Source organism: Macrobrachium rosenbergii, chromosome 51, assembly GCF_040412425.1.
Source record: "Macrobrachium rosenbergii isolate ZJJX-2024 chromosome 51, ASM4041242v1, whole genome shotgun sequence".
In the NCBI taxonomy this organism is placed as follows: Eukaryota; Metazoa; Arthropoda; class Malacostraca; order Decapoda; family Palaemonidae; genus Macrobrachium; species Macrobrachium rosenbergii.
This window is the reverse complement of record NC_089791.1, coordinates 10,130,513-10,152,228: the sequence shown is the minus strand read 5'-3', so window position 1 is coordinate 10,152,228 and position 21,716 is coordinate 10,130,513. Positions and strand designations below refer to the sequence as shown.

Below are 21,716 nucleotides of genomic sequence, written 5' to 3'. Positions count from 1 at the left end.
AGTACCTCCCAGGTTAACCCTGCGGAGGAAGTAGAGGAATCTTTACATTCTACTAAAGAATATGAAGTGGACATTGCCACTGAAATGGCCCTGCTGAACCCAGAAGGATCAGGGACACAAATTTCAGCTAGCTATGGGAGAAACCTTCCAGAAGGAATTCTATTCCCCATGCAGCTATCGACGCTGAATAGGATCTTTCTCCCAGAAGAGATACTAGGATCCACCTAACTCCGACTGAAATAACTACAGTTTTGGAGGGGTGTAGTAACTTATCCAGGACTTCTGCCCCTTGATTAACAGGCAGTTACAGTTCAGTTGTTGAAGTTCAGTTAGACTGCGCAAGCTCCCCAAAAAGGGATACACAGTTTGCGGCATTAGATCAATTCCGTAAGGAAATTGAGTAACTTCAAAGATGTTCTTGCCACAGAACAGCAATATATAAGGGACATGAAGCATGATTCCGAAAAGGAAATTACATCAGTCATGTGCATCCCAAAAGTGTAAAAGTACTGCATCCTTTAACCAAAAGTGAGTGTGGATACAAATGCTGCCCAAACAAGGTCTAATGTTAGAATTCCGACTGGAAACAACAAAATAGTCAGTTCGGAATACACAACTTCAGATCAATAAATAATAGGGGCTCCAATATTCACCCCGATGATGCTGGTAATCCTTGGCGAGACACCTCAATGTACATTTTCCATCCCAATGGCAAGTATGTAACTAATGAAAAACTATGATCGAAGTTGTACATGTAGAATTTACAAACAGGGCAGCATTCCCCGTTACAGAATGACACCTGGTACCATCTTCACCAGACATGGTGAAACAACCAACAGAAACAATTTTCTTACCTGTTCCTATAGTATTACAAACTACAGAAAATACCCTTTACCAGGTCAGCAAAAAATGGCTCCCTGCTTCCATTTTGAATAAGACCTCAGTTGCTCACCAAGTAGCACCTGCCTTCTGTCCCTTCACTTTCAAAATTATTAATCATGCGAAGACAGATTTTCAGAATTTGTAGTCACTAAAAACGAAAGACAATGGCAGAATTAAAACCATTTGCCAAAGTCATCCCAATTTCGGGAAATTCCACCAAGGAATGGGCAACGCTACAACTCCCTTTAGATATGGCTACACAGCAGTTTGGGACCCCTATGAGAAGACTCTCAGAGGGGACAGTCTTGTCAGAATTTTATGCTAGACTCTGACTCCTAAGTATTATAACCTGTAGCTACCATCTTGCTGGAAGTTGCCACCAAAAAAGGCTTCCAGAAGATTCCAGGACAATTTTTGCTGTTGAGGCCAAAAGTCTTATGAGAACCCTATGGGAAGCGCTGTGACTTTCTAGAAAGGCACATAAAAGCACTAATGGAAGCATTGGAGGGCTCCAACAAATCACTCTCCACTGTCACTGCATTATTACATTCTAACCTCTTCTGTAAGGACCTGTTTGAGGAGTCTGTTGTGGCTCAACTCACGACAAAGCCCACCAACAAAACTCTACAGTTACGCTCTCCTTGGGAAAGGGGAATTCAGGAAGCCAAAATTTCCCTTTACAGAACCCCAAAAAAGGCTCGCTTTGATCAAAAATCATATAAGGCTTCAGTCATCCCCAAAGGTTTCCTCAAAAACACAGGTAGGTGGTCAGAAGGGACAATTCCCTACAAAGGGACAACAACAACAGCAAAGACATTCTTTTCACAACGTCCAAAAACTATCTTGTAGGGGGGAAAAGGAAAAGCAACACCTGGAATGTCTATCAAAGGCAAAGGCAGAGGAAGAGGTGGATACCAATAGGAATTGTAAGGTTGGGGGTCCACTTCAACGACATCACAGACAATGGAAGTTTTTTCCTTCGGGGGGACAACATTATTTTCAACGGGCTGGGGTAGAAACGGGTTCGTCCCTCTCCCTCCTTTAAAGGGGTTCTTCCAAAAACCAGACCCCTCTCTGGTAGTTCACGGGCAGGAAGGCCCTGTTAATGGGGGCCATAGAGAAGTGTGTATATTTGCCACCAAGTACATCTCTTCAGTGTCCCCAAAAAGGATTCCTCCCAAAGAAGAGTGATCCTTAACCAATCAACACTGAACAACCAAATTGTTTGCCAAAAGTTTCGGATAACTGCCGTTGCTAAAGTATGTTCAATAATTCCAAAAGGGACTTAGACAGTTTCTATAGAGATGAAAGATGCATACTGGCAGGTCCCTGTCGCCGTTCCCTCCCGCCCCTTCCTAAGGTTTCAGATAGGGAATGATATATATATATAGAATCAAAGTCATGCTCTCTGGGCTAAACATTGCCTAAAGAATTTTTTGTTACAAAATTAGCAACAGTTTTTGTTCGAGAACTCACACAAAATGGAATACAACTAATAGCATAGACAGACAACTGGTTGATCTGGGGGCTCACAAGAAAAGTCTGCTTGAAAAAAAGTGCTTGAAAAACCTAAGAGCAATGGTCAACAGTCAAAAGGTTTTATATGGGAATGTGTTGGGATACTCTTCATGGCCCACTGTCTCTCCTCACCATACTCAAAACAGAATAAGGAAAGTCCTCAAAAGGTCCCTTGCACAGCCCATAGTTTCCATATGGCAATTAGAACATATGATGGGCCTGCTGCAGTTCACATCAGTAATAGATCCACTACTTAGATTGCAACTAAAAATGTGAACAAATTCTGGCTATCGCATGCAAGAAAAAAGATGCGAGACCTACCTCATCAAAAGTTTAAAAAAGTTGGGGAGATACTTTGGCCTTGCACCCGGAAGAGGAATCTCTGGCAAAACAGGTCACCCTGACTCCTCCATCTGTACAAGTGACAATACACACAGATGCCTCACTGACAGGTTGGGAGGGTCGTCAGGTGGCAGGAAGGTGGTCAGCTACTCAGAGGAATTCTCATATCAATTTCCTGGAGCTCATGGCTGTCTTTTTGTCTCTCACAAAACTCAAACCTCCAGAAGGGGAGAGACAACATGACTACAATGTCCTGCATCAAGAGGCAAGGCCACGTTCACAACCACTCTTTTCAAACAGAAGTGGACCTGTTCACCACACACGAGAATCACAAACTCCTAATGTATGTGTCTCCGAGCCTGAACGTCAAGCAACAGCAAGATATGCCTTCCTTAAGACTGGAACAAAGGGAGGGCAATGTCTTTTTCCTCCATTGTCCCAGATATCAAAGGTTTTGAGAAAACTTCTAACCTTCAAAGGAACAGCTTACTTAATAGCCCCAAATCAAGCATTGGTTCCTATTACTTCAACAGCAAGCGAAAAGATCAATTCCACTACCGTCCACTGTTTTACCCCAGACAATAGGAGGATAAGTTGTTTACACATCCTCCTATCTGAGCCGGGACCTTCACATATGGATTTTTTAAATATCTATCGTGAAAATTACTCACCCAACATTGCTAGGTATCTAGTGCAAAAATTACGGGCAACATCTATCCAGCAATACCAGTCCGTATGGAAGATATGGTTAGATTATCTCCATAATAATAGCCCAGTTGAGATTTCTATAGAAACACTTTTTAATTTTCTTATACACCTTTTTGAAAACAAATGCCTTGCGGTTACAACGGTCATGGCATACAAAGCAGCATTAATGGAACCCTTGCTTTATGGATTCAGGATTGACTCCAGTACAGAAGTTGTCACTTCCCTTCTGCAGTCTTTTGCTCTACAAAGGCCTGCTCCTGAAGGGCTTCCAATTACTTGGTCCCTGAACAAGGTGCTTAGACTTATATAAAACCCTCTATTCAGCAGACCCAACAGAGCCTCGATGGCCAAGTCATTAGAGCAGCAGCTTCGCACTTCATAGAGCTCTGTGGCGCGGGTTCAAATCCACAGCCAACCGGCAAGAGAGGCGGATAATTTGCTATCCGTGTAGACACCCTGGGATTATGTATGTAATCAAGAGATAGGTTTGCTTAAAAGCAAATGGGTGTTACAGACTAATACACATGCAGACAAAGCCACTCCAACATCTAAAAACATAACAGACACCTCACACAGACTAATACACACACAAACAAAGCCACTCCAACATCTAAAAACATAACAGACACCTCACACGTCTCGAACTGTCGACCTAACTGCTCAACGTCTCCTCGCTGCTGGGAGAAAGGGAGCTGGTGACTGGTACGATACATGTATATGCTACCAGGGTCTAAGCGATGTCAGGCAGGGCAGCCGATCGAGACTACGGTCTAGCTCAAAGCCAAATCAAAGTCCTTCCAAGAAGGCATCGTGCTTGCCCTACACAAAAATGGGAAAAAAAAGCACATTAATAGAAGAAGAAGAATTCAGCGGACCCAACACAACCATAACACACAGCTAAAAAAGGCGATCTTCTTGATTCTATTAGCATCAGGAGCTTGTGTTAGTGAACTGGGCTCTTAGACTGGGACGATACATCAAGCAAACAGCTGAGCATCAATGATTATTGTCTCCTGGCCCATCATTCCTGGCCAAGAATGAGGATCCTTTAAGAAGGAAATCTATTCTTATAAGAAACCTCAATTTAGCAGACAAGACATTATGCCCAGTTCAAGCACTTACTGTTTACATAGAAATCATGGCAAACATTCCAGAGGGTCCTATTTTCCTATACCCAAGCACAAACTAACCACTCTCCCTACAGGGGCTGAGAATGATTGTAGTGTCCCTCATTAAAAAGGCAAATCCACACTCCTTTCCTAGGTCACATGATATTAGGAAAGTATGTAAGCCGTCAGCCTTCAGAAATGTCTCTTTTGAAGAAGTCTCCAAATGTACAGGGTAGTCATCAGAAAACACCCCCAAATAAAACTGCCACGCGCTTGAACAAATTCGACTACACTGTGTATCAGTAGGTGGCATGGTTAGTCCTAACCCCTAGGTGCTACAGCAGAAAACCAGGGGTCTTATTGACGGTGAGTATGCTAACTATCGCTGGGAGAAGGGCGACAGTACTGCAACCAAACCCAGCATGCTTATGTAAGCCACTGTAGAACTACATCCTAAAACATCACTTCATATATAGTTTCTTGTTCCTTGGTACCAAAACCTGAAGAGTATTTGGAATAAAGAATGGGACTTGAAATTTATGGCTTGACCTCAGGACAGAAATGTTTTTTCCTTTGGGGTGTTGGGATTAAAAATTGAGAGCTTAAGCCTTTTTCGCCACCTGTCAGTTTCTTTGTAAAGCTCCTTGAGGATGAAACCTATTTTTGGTAGTCACTGCCGAGTCCTCAAAACCCTCCCACTTCCCTGACGAAAAGGCATGGGATTTGGGCAAGGGATCATCCTGCATTGACCAACAGAGAGTAACAACTCCCTGGTCTTTATCAGCCCCGTTGTAAACAAGAGGGCGGACGCGTATGCACAATAGTCACTTCTCTTTCTTGCAGGTTCTTTGACGTTGGAAAAACTGGGTTCAGCTTCGCTGAAGATATGGGAAAGTGCCCGCTTATCTCTGAGTTCATTATATACTCCATCACTTGTTATAATGTTAATCATTACGACACAATACCTGGCCACAAAGACCAACTAGAAGAGAACTCTCTGATTTTAGTTTGGTCACCATGGAGCTCTGGTAGACCATGGAAGGTAACTCCTAGAGGACTCAACAACGACTACCAAAAATAGGTTTTTCCTACATCAAAACTTGTTTTCTAAGGGTATAAGTGATTGAAGTTCCAAAGGATGAAAATTGCAAACGTTTCTGAGAGCTACATCTAGTAATTTCAAATTACTGTATTACAAAGGTTTCTGAGAGCTACATCTAGTAATTTCAAATTATGAGTTCAACTTTTTATATTTAACAAGATATTACGGTCACTTTCTTGGGATAGTATGTTCCTCATTTTCATTATGTGCACTGAAATATATATATTTAATTCTTTTGTAAGTAATAAAATTAATAATAAAAAGTAAAAACCTGTAAATATAGGCCATGAAATTGTCTGAATATTCACTACCTTAAGTTACTAGCACTACTGTACTGCTGCTGCTATTGTATTTATATTTTGATGAGAGAGTGCATGAATCATGAAATTTTTATTACAAAAGCCAAACATTGGAGACTTGCAGTCATTAAGAAAATAACTATGAAGCATAAGGATCTAAAGGTGAAACTGGAAGAAATCCCCCACAGTAACAGGGAATAGATGTAAAAGTAAAATGCTACGGTGGGCCAACTGAGGACAAAAGGGTCTGCAAACATGCTTTAATAATGCCTATAGTACACTGCATAAGGTTCACTGATGACATAAACCCCCTTCAGGGATATCTTGATTTGCTATAGAAATCTAGAGAATACTCCTAATAAATTTGGAAAGGTAAACACACTGATCCTCGATTTCAAACACTCATTACGAACACCATTTGGATACAGTGCTATCAATAAGAACAGTAATGTATAGTACTGTATATGAATCAGCCATACAGAATTCCCAGATTTTCATGAATATCTGCTTGGTATGGAAAACTTTGTATCATGCTTAAGGAAAATCATTCTATACTAATACTGAAATAATGACTACTATACTGGAAAATATATAGTGAAAAATAAAAAAAACATCCTTGTTCAGAAAAAATACTGCTGACCTCTAGATAGAGAAAACCTTAAAGGCAATTAAAACTGCATTTAACTTGCCAGCAATAACAAAACTTACCTCAACCATCCCAACATCCTTCAGTTCTAAACCTGAAACCTTTAGTAATTTCTGAATAGCAGGCACAGGACCAATGCCCATAATGGTTGGGTCAACTCCAGCAACTGCGTAACCTACTAAGCGTGCTAAAGGCTTGAAACCATGCTCCTTACAAGCTTCTTCCGAAGCTAATACAACTGCTCCAGCCCCATCACATATTCCCTGAAAGGAGAAAAAAAAAAAGGTATGAATTTATACAGCTACCTGTGACAGACAAGTGTCATTCACATTTCAGGTAATACATTATAATGACAGCAACATTCAAGTAAAATGGGTTCCCTTCATTTATAAATTCCCACTAACATGGTATTGTTGACTGAATTATAGAAATTTGGCATTATAGTAAAATGGGTTCCCTTCATTTATATATTCCCACTAACATGGTATTGCTGACTAAATTATGGAAATTTGGCAATAAAGTCAAGCACTGGGGCACTTTCAGCCATTCAGTCAAGAGAGGGATATGGAGTGTTTGAACAGCAAGAGGAAAGTAAAGAAAAGGGCTAAAAATTAGGTGCAGTTAGGGGCATCAGGGAAGCTGCAAACAACCTTTAGTAATGCCTACAGTGCACCATATACAGTGCACTGGCACCACCACCTCCACCCACCACAGGAACTTAAGGTATTAGTACTACTGATTACAATACTACTAATTATTATGGAACCCTACAGGAAGCTAAGTTTGATTAATCTTCCTAATAATAATATAAGGTAGTGTAATTAGTGAGTCACAATTTCTACTCTTACAGGGCTCAACTGAAAGATTCAGTCTCAAATGAGAACTGAAAGCTTGAGCAAAGCAAAGCTGAAAAAGGTGGACAGTAGGATTAAAAAACCAAAACGGTACACAGCAATGCAGGTGGACTAAAATGTTCTTATAAGGATGAAAATTGAAGCAAGTTATGAGTAAAGAACTTGGACAAGCTTCAAGTGGGAAGAAACCACAGGAACCAGATGAGAAGTACCGGGCAGGAAACAATACAGCCAAGGCAAAATGTAATGCTGCAAAGAACTTTTGTATAGTTTCATGGTGCACTTCTGTTGTTCAAATAAAAAGTTATGTGCATGAGAAAATAATGACTGACGCCCCCATACAATGTTAATATTATGCAACAGTCAGAACACTTCACCAAGTCAAATTTCTATAAGGCTGACCCAAAGTAATATTTCTGGGAAGCAACGACAATGCAAAACGAAGCAATAAAATGCATACTTCATCAAATAAAATATCAGGATGAGTAACTGTATAGTTCTGTCTTCTACTAAGGGACACAACTAAGAAGTTTACCTTGCAAAGCAGACCATAGCTGGTACTATGGGTTCTTTGCAGTTAATTTCCAGCTTGAGAAGAACCCTTACAGGGTTCAGAGGTCTGGTTAAACAAGTCATTTATAACTAACTCTGCAGTTAATATTTGGCCATGGATCCACTGCTTTCTGCATTTTACTTGACATCTGTTCATTTTAGTCTCTTCCCACTTAATCCTCACAGTCCGGGTTAAACATACATTAAGAACACCCATATACTGGGCTAAATTTAAGGATGGCCAATTTTTTAAAAAAATCAATAGCATTAGAAAAAAAATTCTAAAAAATTTTCTGAACCTTCCTGTGGAAGTTGAAGGTGAAATTTCCAACCCCATGCAGGGCCTCTTTTCCAAAAGACAGTCATAAAAATATGCTAATTTTACCAAGTTATAAGTGTTTTTTCTAATATTTTTATTTTATTTTGTCAAATTATAATTACAGCTAACACAATATCACAACAGATAAGAACTGAAATCAGTAACAAAATCTGAGTATACTTATTGTAAAATATTTACAACTCATCCTGGGATGGGAATTTGGGACAATATTCCCCTTTACCACCTCCAGCAAGACTAAATATCTCCGAGCTCTCTCAGACTCTCATACAGTACTGCTATCTGATGAGTTGCCAATAGTGATTTATGGCACATGGAACATTTTTCCCGCAAAATTCATTCAAACTATATGGCACGAAATCTTGAACATATATGTATGTTACCAGGACTACACTGCAAAGCTATATGTAAACATATATGTATGTTACCTGTCCACAAGGGGTTGACTGTCCTATTTATTCATTTGTACATAACTCACTATTTTCAGCACCCCCTAAATAACAAATTCTTTGGGCAAATCTTTAGAATCACTCATTACTGTACACTATAATGAACAGAAATAAAAATATAAAATTTTATTTTGTTAGCATATTCATTAAAATATGCAATAAATGAAAGAGAACATGACTTTGTGAAACATAATGGCACACTGGAGGCCAATTTCTATTTGACCTAAATTTCTAAGTATGTTCTTTACCTAACTGTCTACACTTGTTCCATTAATGGGGTAAGCATGCCAACTGTGAAATCTCTATCTATAAGGTTCAAAACCAACATAAAAGGTTAAAGGCTTGTTTGACCTTTAATCTCTAAGCATGACGTTGACCATCCTCTGCACACGTTTCATTAGTGGATAGGATGTCTTAATATTAAATCAAAGTAAGGGAAAAGGTTAAATTCCCTTTTGACCTCTGACCTATAGGTATGACCTTGACCTTGGACCCACCACATAAAATACTGAATACTCATTGCCCATTAATGACATTTACGAAATTATATTTTAAAATTACAGTGCTTTGAGAAAACCTGATCAGGTGGATGGACAAAACAGTCAATTAATAGATGGCTCAAACAGTAAAATGAAACATAAAACTGGAAGGTAGTCATCATTAAAAAAAAGCCTTGGGTTCATCATGAGCCAACATGCATTCTTAACCAAGATAATGGTATCCACTTGTACCAGGAAAAAAAATTCAGTGTCCTGGATAAATGATCACTTGTTTCTGACAAACTTTCCCAATTTCAAATTAGTTTAAAAAATTTTTATGAAAAGTAGTTTAAAGGTGGCTGAAATTTTCCATTTCATACATAAACTATTGTATTAAGGATAAGTGACATACTATAAAGAAAAGCATAAAAAGGAGAGGCTATCTGATGGAGTGAAAAAAGTGCAACAGTCAGATGGGATACTAATAAGAGGAGACCTACAGGGCAACACAGGAACAGACAAGAACTGATTTTGAGGTTTTGGGTAAGTAAAGGTAAAGCCTAGGAGAAAGAAATAAAGAGGCAGAAACAGAACTCATGCTTTGTTAAAACACACACTGAAATTGTTGACACAGTGTTTAAGGAGCCAAGAAACAATTTGAAAACATAGAATGGAGATGATACACTGACTGATTATGCAGTATTCTGATGAACACCATCAAAGAAGACTTTTCTTTTATGTCAGCTGAGGCTTGCTTTTCACAACACAGATTGCTACAAGCTAATGTAACAGAGAGGGATGAAAAAATGAAAAAAACAGAACCGAGGGATGAAAAAATGAAAAAAATACAACCAGTCATAAGAATAAAAACATGAACCTGAAAAATGAAGACACCAAAATGGAATATCAAGAAAAAGTGACAGCAACTACAGCATTTAGAAGTTGATTGAAAATGCTACAATAAGACATACAAAAGACAGCAGCAGCAGCAGGTATGCTGGGTGACAGCAGGATGGGCTATAGAGAAAACAAACATATGATCGAATCAAGGTGTACAGTGAGAGACTGGAATGGAATGGAGAGAAGGGGGACAAATAGCCTAAGAAAGCATGGAGAAGGGTGACACAGAAGACCTAGACCTTGTGGGAGTTCAAGCAGAAAAAGCACAGGACAGAGAAGAATGAAGAGAAATCCATTTCATATCTAAAACCTTGTGGGGAAAAACTATTATAAAAATGTTTATGATGATGACAATGATAAGCCTCTATTAGTCAACAACCTGTATATGATTTTCTTTATACTGTAATACATTACATGATCAAAGGATATGTATCCATTTTTGAGAGGCTCTGAGTTTGTGCTGTCATCTGATTGATTTAAATAATGAAATTTCTTACCCTACTGTAGCTCTTTAGAATTCTAAAATTTCTATAATGTAATAAAGATAACTGGATTACATACATAAGTGTATATCAAAGGAGTTTCATTTTAATGAACAAAGCACAAAACTTTAGTTCACAGCCATTACGTGAGAGTTCACAAAAAAATTCTGCATTTTCTATAGTACAAATTCAACATACATGAAAATATTTAAATTTTTAAAAAATTGGTGTCATTAAAGAGCTGTTAATAAAAAACAAACTCCTATAGATAATATTAAAATAGGCAAAACTTGATCACAAAAAAACAAAATGGAAGCAGTAAACTTACAGAGGCTGTAGCAGCAGTAACGGTTCCATTTTTCTTGAAGACTGGTGGCAGCTTTGCCACACTTTCCAAAGTAGACTGTGGCTTTGGGTGTTCATCTACTGTCATATCAACAGGACCCTTTTTAGTTTTAACAGCAATAGGTGCAATCTCAGCAGTAAAATGACCATTATCCTGAGCTGAAATAACATGTTTAAAAAAACATAAAAAACAAAGTATTAAATACTAGATATTATTATATACTATTACAGTATAATACTATTAATGTATTAAGTAACTTAATAAGACCACTTAGGTGTGTTACTAGACTCTCATAACGCTCACCCGAAGGATGTGTTCTTAAATTATATTGAAGAGAGGACAGTTAGACATCTAAGTGAAAAGAGATAAAAGGATAAAATAAAATGTGCAAAATGAAACTAATGCAGCTAAGGCCAAAACGATACTACAGTAAACCTTTAGTACTGTCTACAGCGCTCTCATAAACACACCACAGTGATTCCTCTAAATGTGTTCAGGTTACATTCTTGAACCCCATACATAGCTCGTGTATGAGCTTACATCGTATGATAAGCTGATGATGGGGAAGTGGAAGGCAAAGGAGATAAAGATTACTCAAGTTTATAATCAATCAAACATTATGATGTGGCTCTATCTATTTACCTACTTAAATCTTTCCCTTAATGTTAATTCCTTGTTTACGGTTTTGCCTGAATCCAGTCATTTACGCTACTTCATTTCCCAAGAAATGGCACTCAGGGTATTTTGTTTTCTTTTTATTTTCTTTCATTGCAGTGCTTGAGGAATAATAATAATTATAATAATACAGGTTGACCATCACTAATCCGGCATCATTGGGACCTAGAGGGTGCCGGATTAGCCATTTTGCCGGATTAGCCATTTATTAGGCTAGAATACACGAAACACAGTAGCTAAGCACCTCATCTTAGAATTAAAATATCCTATAAATCAGTACAAGTTGGTTAATAAAGAAAAGACAATTATCAAATACAGGTAGTGCTCGAGTTATGATAATTCAACTTACAATATTTCGAGTTTACGATGGGGTTAGCAATTAATACCGATACTTAAAATATTTAGAAATATTTTTAGATTTCATGCAGGCAGGGGCAGCAAGAGAGACCAACTTACAATAGACAAACTTTTTTTTCCTCCATCTCTTTATTCCATCTGCTAGTTAAAAAGTAAAAGAGAATGATAAAAGTATTGTTAGTAATGTTATACTCTTGCAAAAATGCGCAAGCCATAAACAACCAACCGGAAACTGTTGTTTTGGTTAATAATCGTGTCGGATAACAACTGTTTTGCTTTGTATTTCAACCATCGTGACGGTAATACACAATTACTGTAGTTATGTTACAAATGACGTTTAAGTACTGTACAATAGGACTGATATATTTTTTACACTATACCCTTTATTCGCTTTGGAGAAAAGATCGGCAGGGAAATATACTGCTACAGTAACTTTAAGCTGCAAGTTGTAGCTGAAGCTGAGAAAACAATATTCAAGCTGCTAATGACTATAAATTATCGCGCATCGGCAACATGGATGAAACTCGACCAGAATAAAACTGGAGAGAATGTATTTTAATCAAAACTACTGGGCATGAAAGAATACAAATTACTACTGTTTTCACGCAGATAAAAGATAAATACGTGAAGCTCAGTATTATGATGAAATCAAGAGAAAATAGCTAACGGAATCTTGATTTTTTTACTAAAAACAAACATGCCCCAAAACAGCCAGCCGCGATTCCTGCAAACGCCATATATTAACGAAAAAATTGCTAAATTAATTTCACAACGAGACCTATTTAAGTTATATTTCGACTTAAAACACTTTGTATAACTGAAAAATATCCTTGTCCCAAATAAATAAAGTATCCATATTCATTTACGCTAACTAGAAGCAAGAAAAGCGCTTTGAACTTAGTTAAATAATGTAAATACAGAACGTAAACACCTGATATCAATTCCCAAAACAAAACATTGATTGCATTTTATAATACAAAAGCAATATGAGAATATATGCAACTGGAAACAATGTAGTACAGCATAACTTTTTAAAAGATCCATGAAAAAGATGCACATTCTTTATGTTGATGTTTGTATAATACTGTTAATATGTGAATAAAGTACAGTACAATGTAGGCTAGGCTACCAGTTTGTTGATGCAGCACACTGCACCACCAAATCGAAGCGGCTGGCGAGCTGAGTTAGCGCAGCTTACCTAGGGAAATTTGAAAAATTAGTGCGAAACATTAGAAATTACTTAGCCAAAATTTGTGCCGGATTACTGATTGTTCCGGACTACTGATTGCCGGATTAGTGATGGTCAACCAGTACTGTAATAAGTTTTTTGTGAACCTGTGTTCAGGAATGTTTTTCTTGAGCAATTTTATCTATTTTCTTTTTAACAGTTATTTATTGTTTACAGGATTGCTTTTTCTCAATTCATCTCTTGCAAACTTTCAAATTCAATTTACAAGCAATTCCATACTTTTGTTGCTACAGCTGTAAAAGCAATGGCCTTTGCAACATCAGTTATAGAACCTCTATTGCTTTGTTATAAATGAAAATATTTTTGTTTGCAAATTATTTCCTTGGACTAAGAGTAGAGGTGTCAGCAGTGTGGAGAGCTTTGCATTTTGATAATGTTCTACCATAACAATTGGTTTGAATAATTTCCAGTGTAGTTAAACCAAATTTATATGCCAACTATAAACAGCCATCACAGAAACTGAAGTTCAACAGCATTAAGAAAACTAAATGACTAACTTCTGATTTTACAAAAAATAATTTGTTATTGTAAAGTGTATACATGATAAAGTTTATTGTTAGTATTATCAACTCCTACAAAATTTGAAACACTTTCAACTTGAGTAAACGCCCTGCTAATAACCAAATTTTTACAACAATCTGCCTGGCTTGAATTTCAAAATTTGATTTTCCACCCTTTTATTTTGACTTATAGGGCTTAAAAATGAGTCCACAGTCAACTGAGTAACACTGACCACTGTCTCATTAAATATTACTGTAAATACCTGTGCAAAATTCTACTCCTCCTTTTCCCTAAAAGACATAATGAGTTTATTATTTACTTTGTGTAAAATATCATCAATAAAATTTTCTCATTGTCTAAAAGGCTTATATTATATTTTAATAGTCAAATAAAATTAGGCTAATTATTTTGCAAAATAAAATTACTTTAGATAAACCGCACAGATATAATACTGTATTAAAGTGGATCCTTAGATACCAAAAATTAACTAAATAGATCCTGAAATCAGATTTCAAACCATCACGAATCAAGATTTCTCTTAGAACATATCTTGTGCATTATTCCTGGAGTATTGATTTGCCCATGCGCATTTTCACATAGAAATTTTCACTAATTACAGTATTTTCATTATTTTATTACTAAATGCACTTTTTATTATAAAATTATTACAATACTTATTTCCTAAAGATTTTTATATATTGTCCTTGAAAAAAAATCATCAAAATGATAGTTAATTAAAAATGATTTAACCATAGCTATAGTATACAATACTATGATAGGGTATAACACATATGTACATTACTTCAAAAATATCAAAAGAGAGGCAAAAGGCAGTATAAAAGGTGTGTTGTAAAGCCGATGTAATAACATTTAAAAAATAGGAATTTGCAAATAAAATTTTGATAATACATGTTTTAACATGTTTAATACTTTGAATAATGCTAAAAGATATATGGTCTATATGAAAAGGAACCAGAATAGGAATAGAAACAAAATGAAGAATGACACTAAATCTTATGATTTTTACCATCATCAAAATGACAGATTATATACTAGATCATTGTTTTCTACATAAAAAATGACCTTTTAATCATAAATTCACAACTGGACAAATTGGAGTTAGATTTACCATTTAAAAATCAAACCTTGAATTCTATCTGTTAACCTATAAATACATAACTAGCCTTTTCATTGGTATGATAACCAATATCACATTAACGGAAAAGATTCAGATTATGAAATAAACTGATAATCAGAGTAAAACCTTTTACAATATATTATTGGCATATCACATAATAAATAGCCTATTCTGAAATAATTATGGGAACAATGAAATCAACTTTTTAAAAAATCCAGTCTGACCCAGAATGTACATAAATATCTAGTTATGGCTGTACTTTAGCAACTTTTATCTTCCAGAACAGCTGTAATTATGTTAGTAATAACATTTATACAATATAATGTAATTTTGTTAGTAAAAATTCAGGCTGTTTGTAACTGAAGACAATCTGTCATTGAATGGTAATTACAGTATGTAATGATAATTATCATACTTTTATCATGTAGCAGGGGTTGCTTGTGACTGGCGATGAAACGTAGAACAATGTTTAAGATTTTATAAGTGTGGGAAAGAACCACGATTCAGAATCGACATTATTTCAAAAGGTACACACTTGTTACCATAAGAACTCCTACTCATGTTCACACTGTTCATTCATCCATAAAAATATTATTATCATGTATCTTGTGTATCATGAGAGTTCCTTTTTCAAACCAGATTACTAACTGAATCTTTTACTTTATCTTTTTATCACATGTTCTAGTTAAAGTTAAAAATTAAAATACAATGATAAAAGTATCTCCTAGTTAATTATTTGTTGAGTAAACAGTGGCAATAAAACAACTGAACGGGAAACAGCTGGATAACAACAGTCTGTTTTGCTTGCATTTCAACCATCGCGGATATTAAACAATTACTGCCAACAGTAACCCTTTGTAAGATAAGGTGATGGGATGCACAGTATGTTGGTTTCATGGCCAGCTTGGCAGTGGCTGGGTTAAAATACTAAAATTCATTGGCAAAAACACTTAGAACTCATTTTGATAGTTTAAACAAAAGAAAAACCTCTAGAGAATAGTTTTGATCACAAAAAGTGCATTTAGTCAACAAAATTATATGAGCCAAGTTATAATTAGTGAATATTTCCTCAAAATACAGCCTTGAACAAGCAAATTTTCTGCCAAAAGCTTTGGAATCCTACATCAAGTAGAAATCCTCAACATTCCAAAAGTCCAGAAATGAGAACTGAATCATGGATGCTTTACTGTAGTTATGTTACAAAATGACGTTAAGCTAGAATAGGTGATACATATTTACATTATAACCTCATTTGCTACTGGAGAAAGATCGCAAAAAATATATCCTTTTTAAGTGCAAGTTGTAACTTGAAGCTGAAAATACAATGTTCAAAATGACTATAAAGCGACAAGAAAAGTGCTAGAAAACCTCACAATGGTCAAACTTAACCATGAGTCAAAATATTGAGAAAAAATTTTAAAACAACTGCTGGGCATGAGCTGATCTTTACAGTTGACTTTAACTGTAGTGGGATCCTCAGACCCCTTTTGTTATCCCCACAGAATGAATTCAAAACAGAAACAAAATTCCTTGTCCTAGGGATGGCATTGTCCACACTCTTGAAAACCTGAACAATGCAAATGTTGATCACTCGCTTGTATTTTATAGTACAATTAGTAATAGCGAATGCAAAAATATTAGAAAGTGTTGAAGATGCATAACAACTGTTAAAATATCCATGGAAGATGCTTAAAGATCTATGTTTGAATTTTATAATAATACTTGAATATGTGAATATTACAACATAAAACTTTATATTTCGTGTTTGGAAGGAATCCCTTAAAATTAGCCTAAAATTAGGTCTCTTGTCTGCCATGATTAAGTGAATATATCACAGATGTATTTTGAATTTTGGAAGGACACTGTTTCTGAAAACAGCATTTGTAAAGTCCTCAACTTTACATAACAAAACTGTCTCAAATTTGATACCTATTGCTGCAAAGCTATCAATACACAGACCTTTTGTAGTTTTAGAGAATGCAAAACTTAGAGATATGAGATAAATTCATGAATTAAAGTTGTCAAAATGGTTTACCTGACGGTTATCTAAAGGCTGTCTTATATATGAAAATATATGGTAAAAAGAATTGGGCTGTAGCATAAACTACTATGATAGGGTACAACACAACACATGTACTTCAAAAATATCAAAAAGAGGCATTTTCAGAATACAAGATGGATGTTGCAAGCTGATGAATAACATTTAAGAAACAGCTGTTGACTCAACAGCAATGTAACCTGAAACAAAACACTGGGCTGCAGTTCAAGCCTTTTAAAGTGATGGCACAGTTAAGCAACAGCAAATGCTTTGAAGAGAAACAACAAGGACAGTGAGAAAATCTTGCACCTCATTATTGTACATTAGTATCTGAAGGTTTGAGTTATTTCATGTATTTAACCAATGAAAAAACATGTTCTTTCTGATGCAGACTCAAACTGAACAGAGGAGTAAGTGTTCGATGAACTGCCTTGCCTTTGTATGGGCTTATGTCAATTTGTGTTTTTTCCATCAATTTTAAATTTAGCTTTTGAGCCATAATTTTATTATACTCCCTGTGAGGTGTTTAACTATTGATTTCAAAAATTTTATATACAATCATGATACTTAATGCTGCATCACTTTATGAATTATAATGTTTGGATCCTACTTATTTTTTAATGTCCAGATATTAATTAGTTTGAATATTTTTTTCATATGAAAAATAGAATCGATTAAAACAAGAAAAAATAAAAATACCAGAAAATTCCTTGTTTAATGCAGTTTTTTAAGTATTTTGTCCAAATCGTTATGAAATATTTCATCAAGTTTAGATATGAACAGTCCTACTAACTGTGTTATCAGAGTGTCCAAATCGTTATGAAATATTTCATCAAGTTTAGATATGAACAGTCCTGTCAACTGTGTTATCAGAGTCATTTGCACTGTGATAAAGAGCTTTCTGTTAAATGAGGGCCAGTAAAACCAAGTGGGTAGAGTTTGGTATATCTAATGTTATCAGATTATCATGTTTAAATATCTTTCTATTTACAAAAAAAATTTTATTTTGCTTACCAAACAAGATATGATTATCAAAATGTAATTTATAAAACCATTCTTAAACTATGCAGCTTGCTTCACTGAAGGGTAGTGGAATTAAACTGGATAAATGAGGTTCTGTTGGGTAAATAGCCAATCAAAATGTTGATTGCCCCTTGGGATGCACGATAACTTTTATGCATTCTGGAAAATCCAATTTTCTTTTCTTATATCATCAAAAATGTCAAATTGAAAAGAGAATATTTTGACAAATAAAAGATAATTATCAAATATGGAAATTTTTATATTGTTTTACATGTCTTTTTGGTTTAATGGAACTATACTGTATTCTTTTGTTAGAAATGAATGGTGACTGGTAAACACTGTTAAAATGCGTTATCAGTGTTTTTGGGTGTTACACTATATATCAGGATCTGAATAGCATTCATGAACTAAAATTGGGTAGAGAAACCACTTTTACTGAATACATAGGTTCAGACAAATATCAATTTACTGTTGTTTTTCAATTAAAACCTTTCAAGAAATCTTTGTTTGACTTATCTTTTGATGTTCAAAAAATTTATATTGAATTTTATTAAAGCAAAAACCTACTATATGAAATTTTTTTAAACTGTTATGTTTCAACTTCACTTCATCTGTACAATCAATAAAATCTACCATGCTATTACTGATGTTAATTACTGTTATACATGGAAATACATTATTTTTGTTTTGCTGTTTTACCTAACTAATGAATGGTATAAACATTTTTCTCTCAAATCGGAGCTTTTTGTCAGTCCTAAAAATGGCACCTGGCTTGAAGAACTAGGTCAAATGTACAATTCTAGGAGGCCATTCATCACTGTGATGATCAATTATATATTTGCAAAACTACTGTAAAACAATACATTATTGATTATGAAAATCTAAAAGCACAAATACTAATTAATGAAAATCATACTGCATATTATAAGATACCATGCTTTTCACAGATAAGGCAAAGGATCACACCAGGCCCAGCCAAACATTTATAGGTTATTCAACATTTTCCTATATTGAAAATGGATGACAAGAGCATGTAATATATTTTGAGTTTGGCGTAGAGCAGGTTAGATGGCTGCTACACAAATTTTGAGCGGTCTATCTTTGCAGATTTTTTATGGTTAAAACAATGTCCTCTGAGCCATGTCTTAAGCAAGGAAAAAGTTGCCCTTTATGTCAAAGAAAAAACATATGAAAAAAAAAAAATTGAATCCTTTGAATCAATTTTGATGTTAGTTTGAAGTGTACAAAAGTCTGGCAGTTGAACTAAGAAGAATTTTGATATAGTTATGGTAACAAAACAAATGCTTGGTAAAGAAATAGGTAAAATATGCCAATTCATTAACAGTTTTAAAATGGGACTTTTAGATGTCAAATTGTTTGTCATACATCAGATTTTGTATTCAGTTGACTTATGACAAATTCTTTAATTACCATTTGTACCATTGCCTTCCTTACAAACCTGAGGTTATGAGTGCATACAAGGCCTGACCTCTGGCTCATGGTTACATCTGAAAGGTAAACTGAAGAGATCCCTTCATAAAATAGGCTTCTACTTAGAACGTTTTTAATCCATCGGAAGGTTATTACAATTTTAACGGTTTCTTTTAACTAAATATCCATTAATCTGAGCCATTATCATGTCTATCTTCTTGGAAAAATACAAAAACAGGTAAATTTTGTCATGATATTCTTGGGTTCCAAATGTATAAAGACAAGAGGCAAATTTTTTCATTTTGATTGATCAAAAAACAATGTTGATTTTTGGAGTTAATTTGTCACAGCTCACAAAAAAAATGGACTCTTGACAAAAAAGTCTTGAGAATTTTTGGAACACATTTGGTACCTAGAAAACACACTTCTGTTATCCAGTGTAGTATGGAAAAGGATTAACACTTTGAACCCCTGAACCAGGCTGTAATCTGCAATCTCATGTAAAATGCAAAAATACAGGAGGAAGGATTAACACAAAATTCTTCATTTAAACTAGTAATAATGATTTGCAAACTATTTTAACAACTCTGTCAAGTTAACTTGAGAGTTCATGGGGCCATTCTTACCTTAACCTTTTGTGACTGCAGTTTAAAACAAAACGTATAATTCCAGTGAAACAAAAATACAGAGTCAAGATCACCTTGAATTGCAAAGTTGATTACAACAAGGAGCTTTTGTTTGTTAGTTTGTTCTTTGCCTCATCTGAGAAGCCAATTTGTCCAATGGCTCATTAAAAATGGGTAAAATTTTTGATGACTCTCTCTAACAATCAAATTTCCATATCTGACCCTTTGATGATAACTAAATTCTAGCAATTTTGCCATATTAGCCAGAGGTAGGTCCTGGGTGTTATTACGATCTTCACTAAATATAATATAATTTCATAGAAGACCACTATTTAAAAGATGGGTATATTTTTGGCCTTGGCATGCTTTAATATAAATAATGCCAGATCTAACATTAGTTATGATTATGTAGCTTGACTTTTTTGTTGTATTAGCTATCTTGGTTGTTTAACATTGTATTTTATCCCAGGTTTTGATTTAGAGTTATTGCTTTAGGTTAAGCAAAAACAAAGTATGCCCATGTATATCCTGTATCATATCCTATGGTTATTTCAAATTTATCATGATAAGTTGAAACCAGTAACCATTTGCTGGACAACAGTTAAATAAACCCTAATCATGTCTGATCTAAAAAATTTATGCACTCAGGCCTCCATCACATTGTTATTGATGTAATAGATATTGCAGATATTTAATAGAAAGTTTTTCATAGATAACATACAGATAAGCTTTTGAAAATCATTATTATACCTTATAGGCCATATATTTTAGGATAGTACTATTACAAACACCTATGAGCAATCACATTCACTTCTAATTTAGAATCATGTGGAACTTAAATAAACAGTCTGTAATCTAGGGTATATAAACACAAAGTAATTTTCATCCCATATAAAAAATATGTAGACTTAGAAAACATTGACATTTAAATGTAAGTTCTGTTATTTCAAGTAGATTATTATCTCATAATTATATATATTTTAATAAAAATATGTATACTATATCAATCAAAATGTTAGTTTTGGATGGTGTCAGACCCCAATTGATTATATATAATGATATTCATACATCAGTCAGATATAAACAATTACTAAAAAAAATGATTCTTAACATTTATATATATTACGACTAATGAAAATTATGCGTTCAAATCAGAATAAATAGATTGCCTATGGACAAAAAATAGACGAGTCATAATATCTTTAGCTGCTAAAAGAAACATATATAGTATTACTGGCCCATAATTTCTTTTTTTAGTACATAAAATAAATGTGGTTTTGGTTCAGGTAAACCATTTATATATAATTTAGAAGGGCACTCAGTTTCCAAAATCAGTTAATCTGACATTTTAAAAGCCCGTGAAACTCAAAAAGTTTATGAGGTTTTTGCATGCCCGCTAATTACAAGGATTATTAACATTGTTAAAAGAATTTTTGAGATTTTTTGATTTCCAACGCAAAAAACGGGTTTTCTTTAAAGTACCATTCAACACATGCATAGCCATAGTACAAGCTCTATTGGAAAATGTAAGTGGGTTACTAAGTGAATTTTAGCTTAATTACTTGGAGATAAGCTGCAAATGTAATTAGTGGGATAATGTTAACACTATTACTACATAAACATTTGAAATGTAAAAGATGGGAATAGGAAATTGGCTAACATTGAAGTTAATG

At 34.9% G+C, this 21,716-nt stretch overlaps 1 protein-coding gene across 1 annotated transcript in view; it reads right to left on the bottom strand.

Moving 5' to 3' along the window:
- The window catches only part of LOC136832951 (3-ketoacyl-CoA thiolase, mitochondrial-like), a 137,866-nt gene that overhangs the window by 29,362 nt on the left and 86,788 nt on the right, over positions 1-21,716 (bottom strand). Inside the window, exons 9-10 of the mRNA XM_067094605.1 lie at positions 10,988-11,209; positions 6,669-6,869 (exon numbers count right to left, since the gene is read on the bottom strand). Of these exons, the coding sequence (XP_066950706.1) occupies positions 6,669-6,869; positions 10,988-11,209 (423 nt within the window). The remainder of the gene's footprint in view (positions 1-6,668; positions 6,870-10,987; positions 11,210-21,716) is intronic.